We start from the raw sequence: 18512 nt of genomic DNA on the forward strand, positions 1-18512 counted from the left end.
CTAATACATTACGGTACCTTTTTCTTTTTCTAAAAATTTTTAAAAAGTTTATTTATTTTGAGAGAGTGAGAGTGGGGGAGGGGGTGAGAGAGAGAGACAGAGAGAGACAGAGACAGAGAGAGAATCTTAAGCAGGCTCCACACTCAGTGCAGAACCCAACGCAGGGCTCGATCTCATGACCATGAGATCATGACCTGAGCCAAAATCTAGAGTGGGTGGCTCCACCAAACTGAGCCATCCAGGCACCCCTAGGCCACCTTTTTCATATGAAAGGATTCCTGGAACACCTGGGTAGCTCAGTAAGTTAAGCCTTGGACTTTGATTTCAGCCCAGGTCATGATCTCTGGGGTTAAGTCCCGCAACAGGCTCTGAGCTGAGCTTGGAGCCTGCTTAAAATGCTCTCTCTCCCGGGGCGCCTGGGTGTCTCCATCCAACTTTGGCTCAGGTCATGATCTCACGGTTTGTGAGTTTGAGCCCCGCATTGGGCTCTGTGCAGCCTGCTTCGGATTCTGTGCCTCCCTCCCTCTCTCTGTTCCCTCCTCCACTCGCACTCTCTCTCTCAAAATAAAGATTTTTAAAAATTAAAAAAAAAAGATTCCTCCCTCTCTCTGCCCATCCCCTGTTCACATTCTCTCTCTCTCTCTCTCTCTCTCTCTGAATAAACTTAAAAAAAAAAGAAAAAAAGGATTCCTTTCATTCTCAAGGCCCACAAAGTACTTAACATAAGACCAGGTTTGACATCGGTGTTTTATCCGCACCCTGTGACACATCATTCTCCTCCTTTTATCAGATATAAAGGCTAAGGATAAATTGCATCCATCATCTAGACTCAAGTCAGGGCAGGGGGCACTATTTAAACGTATTAAAAAGTCACATATTCCGCATCCAATGCGTGTTAATGCTGGGAAGGGAACAGGTCCTCTTTTCCCCCATAGCTAATACCCCCATTTCACAGATCAGAAGCTTGAGGATAGATTTCCTTAGCTCGATCTTGATGGACGTTATCTAGCAGCGGATGGAGTCCAGACAAAGTCAATCCGTGTCTATCTACCTACTGGCTTATTAAAGATCTTTTCTTACAGAACCTAAACGTCAAGCCCACTATTTTCCTAATAATTATCTCATCACATGAAAATTAAACTCGTCAGACCAGAAGAGTGGAAGTATAAAGTAGAGCGGTGGGAGAGGTACCATCTCTCTCACCACTAGTTTAACACAGTACATTTCCGTTTCGCTAAAAGTTCAAGCCACAAGGCCACAGTTCACTAAGGGCGAGCAGGACACACGCGTGCACCCTACGCATGCGCTCAGCTGGGACCCATCCGCCCCTTTCACCGGACCTCTTCAGCCAAGTCACCAATTAGCCCTCTAAATGCCCGCCCTCAAGGCTAAACCCTCGGCCAATCGGAAGAAGGAGCCATCAGGCACATCACTTATGTAGCATACACCCTTCTCTCCCCTTCCCAAGGCCCCGCCCCGTCTGAGGCAGGGATTGTCGCCTAAGTGCTTCGTTCTGGCACCTGATTGGCTCCTTTCCCAGCTCCGCCTTTGTCTCCTCCACAGCCCTCCCCACCGCAGACACACAGCGGCGGGCGGAGCTAAGTACGCAGGCGCGGGCACTGCCTCTCTTTTCTAGTGGCCCGCCCTCCCTCCTCCCCCTCCCTCCCCTCCCCACCCCCTCTCCCTTCCTCTCCCGGCCTGCGCGCGCGTGTCTTCTTCCAGCACGCGCCACCGCAAGCCAGGCACTCTCGCCGGAGAGTCTGGCCCGCGCGTTCCTTTTCCCCTCCGGCTGCGGAGCCGACGGGATTTCTGCACCGCCGTCGCTGGCAGCAGCTGCAGCCCCGGCAGCCTCGAGTGGGCGGGAGCAGCGCGCGATCCCCCCAGGCGGACCGTACCACCGCCGCCAGCTCGCGGGGGGGAACCGCCCGCCCCGCCACACACGCCTCGGCGACCCAGCCGGGGCTGAGGCGTCGCGCGCCCGAGAGCGTGAGCGCAGAGCCGGCCTCGACCCCGAGCTCGGAGTCCCGCGGGCCGCGCCCGCCGCTGGCCCCCACCCATCCGGGCCGTGGAGGCTGCGGCCATGGCCGAGACGGAGGAGCGAAGCCTAGAATAACTTCTTCGCCAAGAGGGACAAGAAGAAAAGAAGGAGCGGAGCAGCCGGGCGGCGAACGCCGCGGGAGCGGCGGGCGGCGCCGGCGGGAGAAGCGGAGCAGCGGCGCGGCGAGCGGCGGGGCGGGAGCGGGGGACCGGCCTGGCGACGGCGGGACCGCAGGCGCGGGGGCCGCGGGCCCCGGGGCCGCCACCAAGGCCGTGACTAAGGTGAGGGGCCGGGATGAGGGGCCGGGCCGCGCGCTTGCGCCCATGTGCCCGCCCCCGCCGGCCGCCCGCCGGGGGAAGCGTCCGGGAGGGGCCGGCCGGAGGGCGGACGGGTGCGGGGGCTGGCCATGTGACGGGGGCTTCCCACGCCAGGCCGGCTCCCCTCTTCCCGCAGGACTCTCCCCTCGCCCCCAGCCCGCTCTCGCCCCTCCACCTTGTGTCGCTGGCTGGGACCGAGACCCGGACAGCGGCACCCTCGAGGAGAAATGGGTCTGGGGCCGAAGTGCCTGGCCCAGAGCAGCATTTATCGGGTGACGTCTACTCTGAGACTCTTGAGTAATTTGGTGTTCCGACTTTAGCCCAGTTGTCTGAGCTGAATTTTCTAACAATCGCATTTGTGGCAGCTCGAACTGGCAGGGCTTGGCCTCTAAGCCTGTAACAGAATAAGTCTCGTGACTACATTGAGGTAGACATTAGTTGTGGGGTTACTATTGACTTTTTCATTCCACTTTTCCTGGTTGCTTTTAAAGTAACCGCTCTCTTGAAGGAACTGGTGGAGGTAAAAGAAATTTGACTGCTTGGGCACGTTTGTCCTCCAGCCTAGTTTGTCCTCCAGTCATGCCTCCCTCCGATCCCTTCGGCCTCGGGACCAAGTAAGGGCTTTGGCCAGAAAATGAGTCTGTACTTTAGGTTCCAGATATTTGATCCCCTTTTCATAGTCTGATATTTGCCTTTGTTGTATTTTAACAATAGCTTTGCTTGATCCAATGGTGTGTGTTTTACAGGATGAAGATGAGTGGAAAGAATTTGAACAAAAGAGGTTGATTACAGCGGCCTCAGAGTTCAGGCGATGCAAATAAGGTATGGTTTGCTTACAACTGTGTTTAGATAACCCTTAGGATAGGTGTTGTATGTTTGGTTTTTCTCTAGCCCCAAAGCAGCTAGACACAGTGACCTCATGCTTTAGATACGTTTATTAGGGCTGTAAGGATTGTGTCTTCCTCTCTCTGATGGCGGTCCTTTCTATATGCTGATCAATCAGCTGCCAGCTCCAAAATCCTGTGAGAGCTTGCCTACTTATTTGAGACAGCTAAAAATGAAATGGATTTTGTGGCCTTTAAAAATTTTTACTTTTAATATTGGTGGCTTGAACGGCGTGGTTTTTCACATCCTGTCCAATAAGCAAGTTCGTATATATTTTTGTAGGTGAAGCATACTTAGAAATACGGATTTTAGGTGTTCGCACAATGAAACCAGCCTGTGTAATCAACAGCAAGTTCAAGAAACTAAACATTGCTGCTACAGAAGAAACCTAAGTGCTTTTAGTCACTGCCTTCATTCCCAAGAATAACCGCTATCCTAACACTGTAGATCAATTTTCCTGAGGATTTTATAGGAATGGCATTGGATAGTCTAAGCATGTTATTTTTTTAAAGTTTAAGAAAACAGGACTTTTTAAAAATTGGGTTGGTTGCCTTAAAGTATTTGAAATTAACATATTCAGTCAATCTATGGTATTTTGTTTTAGATTCATGTAAATAAATGTCTATTTTAATGGGCTCATAAGGTAGAAAAACAAGTGAATATATGGTTCCACCATTTTGAGATAAAAACTCTTTAATCTCAGTTTAAAGAAATAAATGAGATCCTAATGAACTGCCTCCAGTTTAAAGTTTGCAATTTGTAGACACCAGTGACCACATGGCACACTGACGGAAGTAACTTTCCTTAACCAGAATACAGCCTTTTGACTTCTCTAAATGGTGACATTTACGGCTTTGAGTAACTGACTCAGAAACCAGGACTAATATTTTTGACATTTGTTGCATTCCTTCCATAGCCAGGCATTATGTCCTAGGTTCTTTCACATTATTTCATGAGCTTAACCAAAGTGAAACCTGACTGATAGTGGGAGACTTTTTAGGAAATGAGGTTTTTCCACTCTTGAAGTTCTTTTGTAGTAATGTTACGTAGACATGATTAGACTACAGTTTTATTCCCAGCCACTTCTTGAACTTGTGTGTTAGATGTCTTTGAAGAGGTGTGGTTTAGAAAATATCCCTGTTTGGGGCACCTGGGTGGCTCCATTGGTTAAGCAACTAACTAACTCTTGATTTCGGCTCAGGTCATGATCTCAGGGTTGGTTTGTGAGATTGAGCCCCTTCGAGAACCCTGCTTGGGATTCTCTCTCTCTTCTCTGCCACTCCCCCATGTGTGCGCTCCCTCACTCTCTCTAAATAAACTTTGTTTTTTTTTAAGAAGAGAGAATATCCCTCTTTTCCCCAGGGCTTGCCCTGTAAAAATGAAGAGGAGGTATTGTGAAGTTCTTAATCACTGGGGGGTTGTAGAACTGCCTGCGTATGTGGTTCCTGTTTGGCTGTAGAATAAGGCTCTAGGTCTGCCTTGCTTGACCACAGGCCCTTGACTGCACGTTCTGTAGATTTGAATGGACAGGAAGGATGACAGTAAGTGAACTTACTGAGCAAGAGTAGCGCTTTCTGAGGGAGAAAGGTTTCAAATTCACTGAATGCAAGAAACTGATTTTGTTGTATTATAGAGGATATTACCTGTTTTTCTGTCATTGACTCTAAATTCCGTACCCATATTCAGAGTTATTTTTGGCTACTTCAGAGGTGATGAAATAGTTCTTAAGTCATTTCTTTCACCTTTGCTAGGGGCACAGGTAAATCTCAGCTAGGCTAGTATGAGTGTTTAAGTTCTGCTTGACCTGAAGCAGGCCAGCTTTTATGTTGTTTTTTCATTATTCTTAGCATGTAGTCATTTCTCCTAAGTGGTCCTCCACAGGTCTTCCCCTAACCTGCTAACATTGAAAAACCTACCTTCAGGAAGCTGTTTTTGTGGATCCTCCCGTCATTGTGGAATCTAGAGTCTATATTTCCATTCCCTTCATAAATCATTCAATAAAGAGGAATCTAACAGCCTTCAGGAAAAACTTGAGTGTGAGAAGGTCCTGTCATCTGAGGCTTAATAATAATGACTAATATTTTCACTTTATATATTGAAAAACCTTGTAAACTTTGTATTAAATGTTCTTGTCACTGAAACTAAATTGGGTTGGGGTTCCCAAGGAAAGACAGTTTGGTTCATAGGAATGGAAGTAGGTTACTCAGTTAAGTGGGCTGGAGATGATAATGTCTCGAAAACATGGGCTTTGGAGATAGACAAACTCGGGTTTGCATTTTAGCCTGCCGCTTATATGTGACCTTGGGCAAGCTGGTTGGTTGTTGAATGTTGGTTGTGATCTACAAAATTGAGACATGCTAGGATTGTTGTGAGGATTTTTGAGCAGGTTATTTGTAAAATACCCACTGGTGACATTAATCATCTCTGTTCAGTAGGTAAATTAGGATGATTCAGTGTTGAGAATTTCTGTTATTTAACCATGAGGTACCTGGTTTATAATACCAAGATTTGAGGGAAAGGGTAGTGGAGATGCATAAGATTATCATGTCTGATAGATTTTGGTGAGTCAGTTCACAGTGGACTAATAGGAGAAAATTACATGTTCAGGTTGGCATTAGTATAACCATACAAACAAAATCCCTCTCTCAAGAGCCTTAAACACTGCTGTCGACTTCCAGTTATTGTCTTCTGTAGCTTGGTCTTACTTTTTAGGCAGAAACCCTTAGAAGGGGGCAGAGAAATGAGATATCTTTTCTCTGAGAAGTTGGGGTGGGTGGTTCTTTATGCCTTTAATCTGTTACCTTTTTCTGTCTGAGAGGCAACCTTGCCATCTCAGAATGAGATAAGGGAATATGAAACTTGGAAATTGACGTAAAGTATCTTTTTTTAAATTTTTTTTTTTTTTTTTCAACGTCTATCCATTTTTGGGACAGAGAGAGACAGAGCATGAACGGGGGAGGGGCAGAGAGAGAGGGAGACACAGAATCGGAAACAGGCTCCAGGCTCTGAGCCATCAGCCCAGAGCCTGACGCGGGGCTCGAACTCACGGACCGCGAGATCGTGACCTGGCTGAAGTCGGACGCTTAACCGACTGCGCCACCCAGGCGCCCCGACGTAAAGTATCTTGAGGGGGCACCTGGGTGGCTCAGTCAGTTAAGCATCTGACTTTCAGCTCAGGTCATGATCTCACAGTTTGTGATTTCAAGCCCTGCGTCGGGCTCTGTGATGACAGCTTGGAGCCTGCTTTGGATTCTGTGTCTCCCTCTCTCTTCTCCACCCCTGCTTGTGCTATGTCTCTCAAAAATGAATAAACGTTAAAAAAAAATTTCTTTTTCAGTAACTTGAAATTTTCAGACTTACAAATTTTTTCATCTAGCTTTTTGCTTTGAAACATTAGAAACCTCAGAAAAGTTGCAAGAATAGTAAAATAAGTGCCCATTTATTTTTGCTTAGATCTACTTTGCCTTACTTGCTTTATCTTCAGTCCGCTGCAGGTATGGCATATCACCTTAAAGTTCTTGACACTACTCCTCAGGTAGGTTAGCCTTCATGGACCTTTATTGAAGATAAGTGTGCATTTGAGAGAGGAAATTTTTGAGGGGCACCTGGCTGGCTCAGTTGGTGGAGCATACGACTCTTGAGCTCATAAGTTCAAGCCCCATGTTGGGTATCAAGACTACTTAAAATCTTTTTTAAAAGAAATTTTCAGTAGCAACAAACATATCATACTAACATCCTGTCTCACATTTACCAACTAGCTCAAGATTTAATTACCAAGAGTGTTATAAGAGCTTGGAGCGCCTGGGTGGCTCAGTCGGTTGAGCATCCGACTTCGGCTCAGGTTATGATCTCACGGTCTGTGAGTTTGAGCCCCACGTTGGGCTCTGTGCTGACTGCTCAGAGCCTGGATCCTGCTTTGGCTTCTGTGTCTCCCTTTCTCTCTGCCCCTCCCCCACTCATGCTCTGTCTCTCTCAAAAATAAACAAACATTAAAAAAAATTTTTAAAGTATTATAAGAGCTTGTGTCAAATTTTGTGTCTAAGTTAATATATGTATTCAAGGTCATCATTGTTTGTAGACAAGTTCTTTGGAGGGGTGCCATTGGGATGGTGATAAAAAAAAAAGGGACCTAATACTGGAGCTTAGATTGTTGGTTGATGGTAGGACCTGTGGCCTCTCCTCTCTTTAAAATGGATTTTTGGGAGAAAGAAGGATTTTATTTAATATTTGAAGTAAATGTTGAGCATTTGTCATCTTTAAAGAATTGAGCTCTTGGAGCCCAGTGGGTGTTTTTAGGAACCTTCTTAAGAGATGTAGACCTTTAAACCCATTAAGTAGAGCTGATTAAGTTGTTCTTTCAAGAAATCATTCCTGCATCCAAGCTGGATTCAATTGTAGCAAATACTAGTGTGACTGAAGTGTGCCAGACATCAGGGTTGTAGAAATAAGTCCTGCTCAGCAGCACTTTCAACAATAGCCAAATTATGGAAAGAGCCTAAATATCCATCAACTGATGAATGGATAAAGAAGTTGTGGTATATATATATAAATGGAATACTACTTGGCAATGAGAAAGAATGGAGTATGGCCTTTTGTAGCAACATGGATGGAACTGGAGAGTGTTATGCTAAGTGAAATAAGTCATACAGAGAAAGACAGATACCATATGTTTTTCATTCTTATGTGGATCCTGAGAAACTTGACAGAACACCATGGGGGAGGGGAGAGGGGGGAGTTAGAGAGGGAGGGAGGCAAAACCATAAGAGACTTTTTAAAGACTGAGAATAAACAGGGTTGATGGGGGGTGGGGGAGGAAGTGGGTGATGGGCACCTGTTGGGATGAGCACTGGGTGTTGCATGGAAACCAATTTGACAATAAATTTCATATTAAAAAAACAATAACAAAAAAGAAATAAGCTCCTGCTCTACTAAACACCAGTAGATCGTTTCAGTGATGTGCAGGGTGCTGTGGAACACAAGAGAGAGACGCTTGGTCTGCCGTGAAGAGGTTGAGAAAGTCTTTGGAGGAGGTGCAGTGCCATTTTAGGCTGCCGGCATAGCTCATCGGGCATGTCCATCTTCATTTTGCTGTTGTCTAACAGTGGTTCGATAATAGTGTCAAACCAATGGAGGTACCTACCATTCTCATAGAAGCACAGCTACTAAAATCCTAGCGTTGGGATGCATAAATTCTCATATAATGTCCCTTGAGATAAAGAGGTAAGAATGTTCCATTTTTATTAATAAATGCTGCAGGATGTATAATCCTGATCAACCTTCCTGAAAGTGAATTTCTCAACATAGAGAAAATTTCTGTGTCATATATTAGAGCTCTAAAGAGGATAAAATGAAAGAGGCAACATGAAAGAATATGGGCTCTGGAGACCCAGGGATTGGCTCCCCTACTTTGTAGCTCTGGGGGAGGGACTTAATGTCCAAGTGTCAGTTTCCTCCCGTGTCAGTGAGCCTCCTGCCTGCTTTGGTGGTATTGTGAGGTTTTAACTTTGCAAAGTGGTAGGACACTTCCCGGCCTCCTAGATGCTCTGTAAATACTCCCTTTGCTAGCATCATCATTCCGCCTTACGACCAACAGTGCCTTATGGACTTTGCATATTTAAGACTGTATACTTTAAGTTGTGATAATATACTTACAAGTAGCAGAGTAGTGTTTGGAAATGTGAATTTTAGCTGATGAGAAGCTATGTATATTTTATTTGGGTCAAACACAATTTAGCCTGTTGACTTCTGTGGGAATAATTCTTTGCAACATTTGTCTTACTACAGTATTTAGAGATTTGACATTTCCTGGAGTGTGTAAATGCAGAAAAGTAATCAGATATTTAAATCATTTCTACCCTGCCCATAGTACTATGGCATTTGGCAAGGCTGTTAGCATCTCTGGGCCTTAGTTCCCTCTGTTGGATGAAGGGTCCTGACTAGACAGTTTCCAATGTTTCATTTAACTAATACTTCAGAATGTTAAGAAACCAAAATATTAAGTTGTCTTGTGTTTATTATTACAGATATACAATTCTTTGAATTAAACAAATCACTCTTATTTCTTAGGAATAGTTTATAATTTACGGGATTTTTAGATTAGTGATTCAGTTCTTCACTTGTCTCTGAGGGTGAACAGGTAATAAACACTAGATAGTAAAGGAACCTTCTTTTACAGTGGACCTCAGTATTCTATCAGACCAAATTGGGGGTTTTATTTAATGTTTTATTGTGAATTACAAAAACTATACATTAAGGACATTTGAAAAGTATAACAGCATAAAGAATGGCTCAGGGATTATCAGTGTTAGAATTTTTTGGTTTTTAGTTAATTGTTTACTACAAGCTGATAATTCTGGGGTTTAGATGTATTAATCACCAAATATAAAAGCAGTTTAAAGAAAAGTCTGTCTTAAGAGGTCCGGTATATGTATTTGAAAAATAGTGATTCAGCATATTTTGCTGAGGTTAACTGTTTCAAAATGTAGATGACCAACTGAAATGAAAGCTAACTACCTTGGGGTATATATGACAATACAAGTGCCATGAATGTTCTTAAATCTTTGTGGGGATCTTCTTGTCTAGCCTGGATTGGGATGCTGCAACATTACTAACAAGTCTGATGTAACTAGGTATATAACACGTATGGTTTTAACTCATGAACCAGTATTAAAGTGTAACTGCATTGCTGTGGGTTCAGAAGTGAATTTTAAAAAATGGGGGGTGGTGGACAGTACTAATGATTGGATACCCACTGTTAGACTCCTAGATAAGTTAGGACCTTACTGTCCTTACCTGGTCATTCATTCCACATATAAACTTTAGAAAACAAGGTTATAGTGTTTGGTTTCTATTTTTAAAAATCCATTTAAGGGGTGCCTGGGTGGCTCGGTTGGTTAAGTCTCCAACTCTTGATTTTGGCTCAAGTCATCATTTCATGTCAGAGCCCTATATCAGGCTCTGCACTGACAGTGTGGACCCTGCTTGGGATTCTGTCTCTCCGCCCCTCCGGCACACGCTTGTGCGTGCACGCACTCTCTCTCTCCCTCTCTCAATAAATAAATAAGCTTAAATCCATTTAAAAAGAACATTTTTTTTTTTTCAAAAAAAAAAAAACATGTTCATGTTGTGGATTTTAGAAATTTTGAGTTTTGTTCCATCTTAGTTGTTTCTTAATAAGGCGGTAGCATCTGTGCTGCTTGTTTGAAAGCTCAAATGAATATAAAAAGCAGGTAATTGGGGTGCCTGGGTGGCGCAGTCGGTTAAGCGTCCGACTTCAGCCAGGTCACGATCTCTCGGTCCGTGAGTTCGAGCCCCGCGTCAGGCTCTGGGCTGATGGCTCAGAGCCTGGAGCCTGCTTCCGATTCTGTGTCTCCCTCTCTCTCTGCCCCTCCCCGTTCATGCTCTGTCTCTCTCTGTCCCAAAAATAAATAAACGTTGAAAAAAAAAAATTTTAAAAAGCAGGTAATAGTAAACCCTTAACTGCTTAGTATATGCCAGGCACTGTTCTCAGTGCTTTGTGTCTGTTAACTCACTTAATCTTACTGTTCTCCCCATTTACATTTGTGGAAACTGAGGCATACAAAAGTTAAGTGCTATACTCAGTCTCCTGGCTAGTAAGTGGCAGAACCAGGCAGTCTGGCTTTAGATCTGCTCATAACTACGTGCTGCATGAACAAAAATGAAATCCCGCTTTCTAGTACCCAGCTACTTCTTTTAACATTACAAAAAAAAAATTATTCAGGGGGTCCCTGGGTGGCTCAGTCAGTTTGGCATCTAACCCTTGATTTCAGCTCAGATCATGATCTCAGGGTTCATGAGATGGAGTCCCACATCAGGCTCCAAGCTGACAGTGCTGGGCCTGCTTGGGATTCTTTCTCTGCCCCTCTGCTGCACACACACTCTTCAAAATAAAAAATAAAAATAAATAAATTTAAAATCATTTTTAAAATAACTTCCTATTTAATATTAGGTATATAGATTTTGTTTTAGTAAGTCTTTGGTTTAATTGACATTGAATTGAATATTACTGTCATGTTAGTATAGGCCTAACATTTTAAACAGCAGCACTGGATTCTATTATATATTAACAAAAAGGGAAACTGAAAGGTGGCTTGGCCATATTCTCTGTTCTTTTTTCCTCTTGAACTATAGTCTCAAGTAAAATTGTGCTACAGATGCAGATTGAAGATGCGTCTGTTCCCCTCACCCCTTCCTGATTGCCACCCTAGACCTCTAAATTGGTGGACATTGTCTTTGAAATTATTTGTGTGTGTGTCTTTAAGGAGACCATTAGTTATTCAAGAAGGTTGTCTTATAGCCAGGACTTCCCTTGAAATGGAAGGAAAGCACACTTAGATGTCCTTTTGCAGAAGCCAGGAGAGGCCATGATGATCCCAAGGTCACATGTAGGGTGGGAGTCGTCTGTACATTGTTACAGCCATGATCACTGATTAGATATCAAAGGGAGACATGTCTTAAACGTGGAAGGCCAGGGACAGCTTTAGGCAACATCCTGTTTTTTCAATAGGAGAGAAGAGGGCGGTTGATAGGCTGAAGTTCTAGGAAAAACCACCATTGTCATAGAACGTGATTCATGGAAAGGGTTGGTAGTCTGCCAGAGGTGGCATCAGCAAGGACAAATAGCTGCAGAAAGGAAGTTAGATTTGACAGTTAACTCACTGATTTCTGACTCCAGCCAATAAAGAATAAAGAAATAAGAAATTGGCATTAAAACCACTGCAGACAGTCTTAGGATGGTGTGTTACCATGATGTATGTGTCACATTTATAATCACTAGTAAAGCCAAAGACTGAGTTTTTGTATTCTCTTCTTTTTTAAACAGGTGACAGACATATCTGGTGATCGGGACCAGTTCTAGATATATTCCCTGTGTCACACAGTAGAGACTGGCACTAAAAAGTCTGTAGCAGTGATGTAAATACTGAACGCAGATTTGTTTTCTCTATTGGAATGTGAATTCTAATTTTGAGAGTTTTTTGTGATATGTACTAAACAATTAGCCAGTGACACACAACTTCCAAAAATCATTTCATCCCTGAAATAATGCTTACCATCAGTGCTAAACAGTGGGGGATTGGGGCTCTGAAGAGGTTAAGGGACTTTTCAAGGGTCACACAGATATCAGCATTGATAGAACTAAGGGTTTGGATTGACACTTTTCCTGGTGGTTTTATAATTGAATTTCCTGGGGCACCTGGGTGGCTCAGTCGGTTGAGCGACTGACCTTCGGCTCAGGTCATGATCTCACGGTTTGTGAGTTCGAGCCCCGTGTCGGGCTCTGTGCTGACCACTCAGAGCTTGGAGCCTGCTTTGGCTTCTGTGTCTCCCTCTCTCTCTGCCCCTCCCCCACTCATGCTCTGTCTCTCTCTGTCTCAGAAATAAAACATTTAAAAAAAATTTATAATTGAATTTCCTCATTTGCTTTTCCAATAGTGAAAAGGAAGAAGAAGATAATGAAAAAAGAGAAGATCCAGTGTGACAATTGGGAAGAAGGTGGAGGTGGTGGTGGTGGTGTCGAAAAATCTTCCGGCCCCTGGAATAAAACCGCTCCGGTACAGGCACCTCCTGCTGCAGTAATTGGTAATCTTAATGTTTTATTTTCATGAAGACATCTAGGTATGGTTTTACATATGGTTAGCTTTCAACTGAATGAATGCTGTGGTAGAATGAGAGGGGTTCCTTTCTGTTCTTGGGGGAGAGGTTTGTATATGTCTGTTTAAAGATTTTTACATCCTTAGGAAAGGGATTTGGAAGTTAAGATATGTGCTTTTCTGTAGGCTTCTTACATTTATATGTAAACTAACTTGCCAAATTTAAATATTTAAGTCATTTGTTTTTACTTTTTGACAGTTGGCTAATGGATAATTGAGTACCTGTGTTTCCACCTGTGTTTCTTTTTTTCTCCCCATTTTACTGTCTTGAAGCATGAATTCTCACAAGGGCAGATTTTATCACTCGTTTTTTATACAGAATAATACAAAGAATAACAAATCTTACTGCCCAGAGATCACAGATAACTAATGTGTGTCAACATTTTTGCATCCTTTTTAGTACTTTACTGTGTTATGTTTTTCCATTCAACTTTGTGTTTATTTTTGAGGGCATGTGAGGGAGGGTCAGAAAGGGGGGGGGGGGAGGGGAGGGACAGTTTCCAAAGCAGGTTCTGTGCTAACAGCAGAGCTCTTACATGTTTTACTGCATCTGTCACTGATCCCTGATGACCTCAGCATTGCTAAACTCCATTTCCCAGTCTCTGTCCTCATTCGATGTTCCCCATCCTCAACATTTGCTGTAGCTCATCACCCCTTTGAAACACACTCTTCTATTGACTTCCAGGACACCACGGTCTCCTTGCTTCCTCAATGGTTGGCTCTCAGACTCCCTGGCTGGGGTCTCTTCTTCCTCCCTGCCTCTAAGTGATGCTCATCCCCAGCGCTCAGCCCTTGCCACTCTCTTCTCTGTGGCCTTACTCCCCTGGCAATCTCCACATGCCAGCGACTCCAGAATTCACATCCACTCAGATCTCCCCTGACCTCCAAACACGTAGATCTTAACCATGTACCCAGCACCTCAATATTCACATATCCAAAACTGAACCCTTCACATAGAGTTGACCCCGAAACAACATTATATGAATTACTGCAGTAACCTATTAAGTGGTCGGCCTGCTTCCCTACGTACACTGTTACCAACGCACCCAGTGGCCAGTGTAGTGATCATTTCAAATGTGACCTGAAAGTGTCTCAGATGTTGACAAGCCTCCATTGGTGTCCCCTCTAATCCGAATAGAAGCTGAAGTTCTCAGACTTGCAGCACCTTAGATGCCTGTCTGGGATCTCTTTTTCTGATTTGTCTTTTAGTCAGGTCCTTGCTCACTCTGCTCCTTGGACATACCAGGCACATTGCTGCTGCAGGCCCTTGTGCATATGTTTTCAGCCTGAATTCCTCTCCTTTATATTGGGAGTCTCTAAGTAAGCTTTATTCTGTAAAGGGCCAGATAGTAGGTAATTTAGGTTTTGAGGGCCATACAGAAGACTATTTTAATTACTCAGCTCTGCTGTTAACGGCACAAAAGCAGCCGTAGACCATACGTACACCCATGGAGTGTAGCTGTGTTCCAGTATAAAACATTTATAAGATCAGTGTCAGACCTGATTTGGCTTGTTTACCAACTCAATATGTTGCCTCCTTTCAGGCCTTGTTCACTTTTCACTCGTCACTGAGTCCCTACCCATCGTGTTCCCTGGACAGACCCTTCCCCCACCTTAATTTTTGGTATGGCACCAATTTTTACATATTTGATTTCCTTACTCTGGATAACACTGTCCAATAGTACTTTTTGCAGTGATGGAATAGCACTGTTCACTAGTAGCCACTAGCCATATGCGGGCTATTGAGTCCTTAAAATGCGACTGATACAACCAAGGGAACTGAATTTTTAAGTCTTTTCATTTTAAATAGCTGCATGTGGCTAGTTGCCAGGAATATACAGTTCACGAAGGCCGGTCCTTAACATTTGTATGCCACTACGAACAGTACCTGACACCTAGCAGGTGCTTAGTAACCAATGAATGCATGTTATATTATGACTTTCCCACGCTTAATTAAAAGCCGTATGAGACAATAACCCTTTATGCATTATGCATTATGTTGCAGCTAATAAATGATGTAGGCTTTCTTTGAAAGGGAAGTTTTTGATAAATGGAACAGCATGTAAAATACTGAATCCATGTTGAGAATGGGGAGAAAAATGATAACATAGCAAAAGCCAGAAAGCTCTGTCCCCAAAATGTTAGCCATCATGGAAGACTTTGGGCTGTTCAGCGGTTTAGTTTTTTCCTGCTTTTCCTGTGTTTTATAAAACAAGATCCATGATGATATGACAGTGAAATTAAGGGTATCAAGTATATTTTTTTACTAGTCTTTTAGAATTAAAAATATATACACAAGCATTTTAATAAGTAAATTCTTTATACTGGCATCTTAATTAACCCATCAACCAGGTAAAGAGGTGATTATCCACATTGCCGATATATATACTGAGGGCTGACATGGTCATACTCTGAAAGGCAGTCCCTCCTGGGCCTGCCTCCCAGGTCCAGCAGATTTCTTTCCCACTTCTAGTAAGTTGAATTCTAGAACTCATTTACATAGGTAATTAAAATTGTACATGGGAGAAAAATTAGACTACCCTAGAGAAATAAGAGTATTTTTGCTTTCAGACTCTCAGGTAACTTTTTGTTTTCCAGAGACTGTCATGTAGGTATTGTTTTTTTCTGTAATTATCAAATGATTGGGAATGTGAGAATAGCTTATTAAAATGCCAGGCGTTTGAATGGTTTCTCTAAACTGTTATGAAATACCAGTTACAGAAACCCCAGAACCAGCGATGACTAGCGGTGTGTATAGGCCCCCTGGAGCCAGGTTAACCACAACAAGGAAAACACCGCAAGGCCCACCAGAAATCTACAGTGACACACAGTTCCCGTCCCTGCAGTCCACTGCCAAGCATGTAGAAAGCCGGAAGTAAGTACTCCAGCTCTCGCCTTTTTATCTTGGTGTGCTCTGTCCCTTGGCCAGGGAGTGGGATGTAGGAGATGGGAGAACCCACCTGGGCTGGGGGAGGGGGGTTGTTCTCTTGTAGGTAAAGCCCAGGCCACAGCTGACAGGCAGCTGAGAATTAGGGTAGGACTTACATGCCTTAGGGCTGGAAAGGGGGAGGGCTGGAGGGGGCTGTGGGGAAAGAGCGCCAAGAGACCAGGTCTCTTTATCCTTGGTTTATATGTTCTGTAGCTATGACAAGTCATGCCTAGTTTAGAATTCTTTCTAACATGGAAACTAGAAATGTAAGAGCGGTATTTTCATTGTATTCCCAGTTGATGTGAATAGATGAAAGATGTTGGCATTTATAAATCTAATATTAAAATAATCTTATTTCAGCAGGTACTTAAAATGAATGCTACCTGGAGTTAAATGACCACATTTGGCACATCCACATCTTTTTTAGGGACTTTTTTAAAGTAAATAAAACGGGAAGAAATGTAGTAAAAGACATTAGATGGAAATACTGTTGGGGGGGTGGAGGTAGCTTTTTTAAAGTAAATCCAATCCTTTTTTGCCTCTGAGAGCCTAATTTAAGCCTCCACTTTATCTGACCCACTCCCATAAGGAAGAAGTGAGGAGAAATCATTGAATGATGAGTAGAACTTTACTTGAATAAGAAAACCATTGCCCTTATGCATAAAGAAAGAGAGGTATTATTTATTGTTTGCTAAAATAAAAGTGACTCTTAGAAGGAATCACCGTGTCATTAGATAGCCTTTTGACTTTCCAGTTGTCTTCAAGTTGGTCCCAAAATAGATTTGCCACCACAGAAAATAACACCATAGAGCCTCAGTACTCATGTTTTCTGTTCCTTTGAAGCCTAGAAAATGATTTGATGATGATTTTATGTGCAACTTTCCCCTGTCAAAAGCAGAGCATTCCTAAGTCAGAATGGCGTAAAGCAGAGAGGATCCCTCACTTTCTGAAAGTTTGCACTACACTTCACTTTTACAGGAAGACCTACATTAGTGCGCGTTTTCGCTACCTGAAAGAAATCTGGAGAGATGTTCACTGTTACGGGAAAGGCTGTTGCCATCCTAATATAGGTCTTCTGTAAAAGCAAGTGGTGTAACAGGAACTTTCAGGAAGCAGGGGATACCTGTACCAGTTTCCCTTCCTATTCCTCCCTCAGGATACTTCTAAGGGGTGACTTGTTTTTTGGGGGGTTTTTTTGTTTTGTTTTTTGTTTTGATTGGTTGTTTTTTTTAATTTGAGGAAGAATTTACACAACAACCCAGCGAAAAAATTTACTGATTACATTTCTTTTCCCTTAGGGATAAAGAAATGGAGAAGAGCTTTGAAGTAGTAAGACACAAAACTAGAGGTAGGGATGAGGTTTCAAAAAACCAGGCCCTTAAACTTCAGCTAGACAACCAGTATGCTGTGCTTGAAAATCAGAAAAGCAGCCACACACAGTACAATTAAGGAATGGTCTTTGCTAACCCTTCTAAGGTAACTAGACCACAGCTAACCACCAGGAACAGCCATTCATCATCTGATCTCTGCTGGACCCGCGGCGATGCAGACCACTCGATATAAGTGACCGTCCCTATTGCACTATGGAAGCATAAGTGTCACACTGCTCTTTGTGTTGTATTGGTGTAGGGGGAGTCTCATTGTTCTATAAATGCGTGAACTAGATTCAGCAGTGTTCTTTCGTTATTACTCTGCAAGTACAAAAACAAACTGCAGCCAGTGGTCATTTCAAAATCTTTTTATGTTCAGATACTGAGCCTTCGTAAGGGCTGACTACCTCAGGTTTGCTGCACTCGTCGCGGACTTCTTGTGGATCACAACTTCTGGACACGAAGGTTACAGCTAGTAAGTGTCGGTGTGAAGCTTGAAATCAGCTCTCCTGGATTCCTATCAAATCCTGCAGAAAGTCAGCCATCTCGGTTCTGATCTGCTGTAAAAGATGAAGATTTAAGTGACCTTAATTAACCTGTCCTGTGCCCCACCCTTAAGGAATACTCTGTAGTGGGCTGTGTTAGACTTCCTGGAACGTGCCGCTCTCAAAAGAACTCCTGTGTTCAGATAATCTCTGTAGTAGGGCTGTGATTTTATAATTTAACTTTGAGTTGTATCCTGGGGTAACCATAAGTTAAATTCAACCAAACTTGGTCCACCCATTGGGAAAGGGGGTGGGGGGGGGGAGTGATCTTTCTTCTTTTAGTGATTTCTTATTATTTGGGTAGTGCTTTTTCTGTGTTCCACATTAAGGCCTTTTTTTTTTTTTTTTTTTTTTTTTTTGGAATAAGTTCTTGACAGAGCATATTGCTTGGTTGAATAAGTAACCTGAAATATGCGTTAGGATTGTTGAACGTCTCGTGAAATTTGCCAATCCCTAGAGTGGAACCAAATAGCCTTTGATGTAAAGGGCAGTGGATGCAGGGGGCTCTCCTTCAGGTGCTGCTAAAGCCTCCTCTGATCAGGTCTAAACTGTACAGTAAACTGCAGTGGAAAGAGTAAGGGCTCTGCTCAGGCCACGTGATTCACTGACCTGTCCTTATAAATCCAGAGCAACGTGAGCAGAACCTTCACCTAAAACCCACTTGGGTTTTCACGGATCTTGCGTGATCTTTGACAAGATTTCCAGATACACTTGTGCCCAAATTGTTAAGGTATTGGACCTTCCGTAGATGCAATGA

At 43.3% G+C, this 18512-nt stretch overlaps 1 protein-coding gene across 1 annotated transcript; it reads left to right on the forward strand.

Annotated features, from left to right (window-relative positions):
* Positions 1-1684: 1684 nt before the first annotated feature.
* On the forward strand, positions 1685-17790 carry CDV3 (CDV3 homolog). Its single transcript, XM_030329293.1, is given in 8 exon segments — positions 1685-2210; positions 2213-2319; positions 3102-3126; positions 3129-3177; positions 12694-12733; positions 12735-12840; positions 15627-15786; positions 17139-17790. Coding segments are annotated over 8 exon segments (768 nt in total). The 5' UTR covers positions 1685-2080; the 3' UTR covers positions 17290-17790.
* The last annotated feature ends 722 nt before the right edge of the window (positions 17791-18512 follow it).

This window comes from Lynx canadensis, chromosome C2 (assembly GCF_007474595.2).
Source record: "Lynx canadensis isolate LIC74 chromosome C2, mLynCan4.pri.v2, whole genome shotgun sequence".
Taxonomy (NCBI): domain Eukaryota; kingdom Metazoa; phylum Chordata; class Mammalia; order Carnivora; family Felidae; genus Lynx; species Lynx canadensis.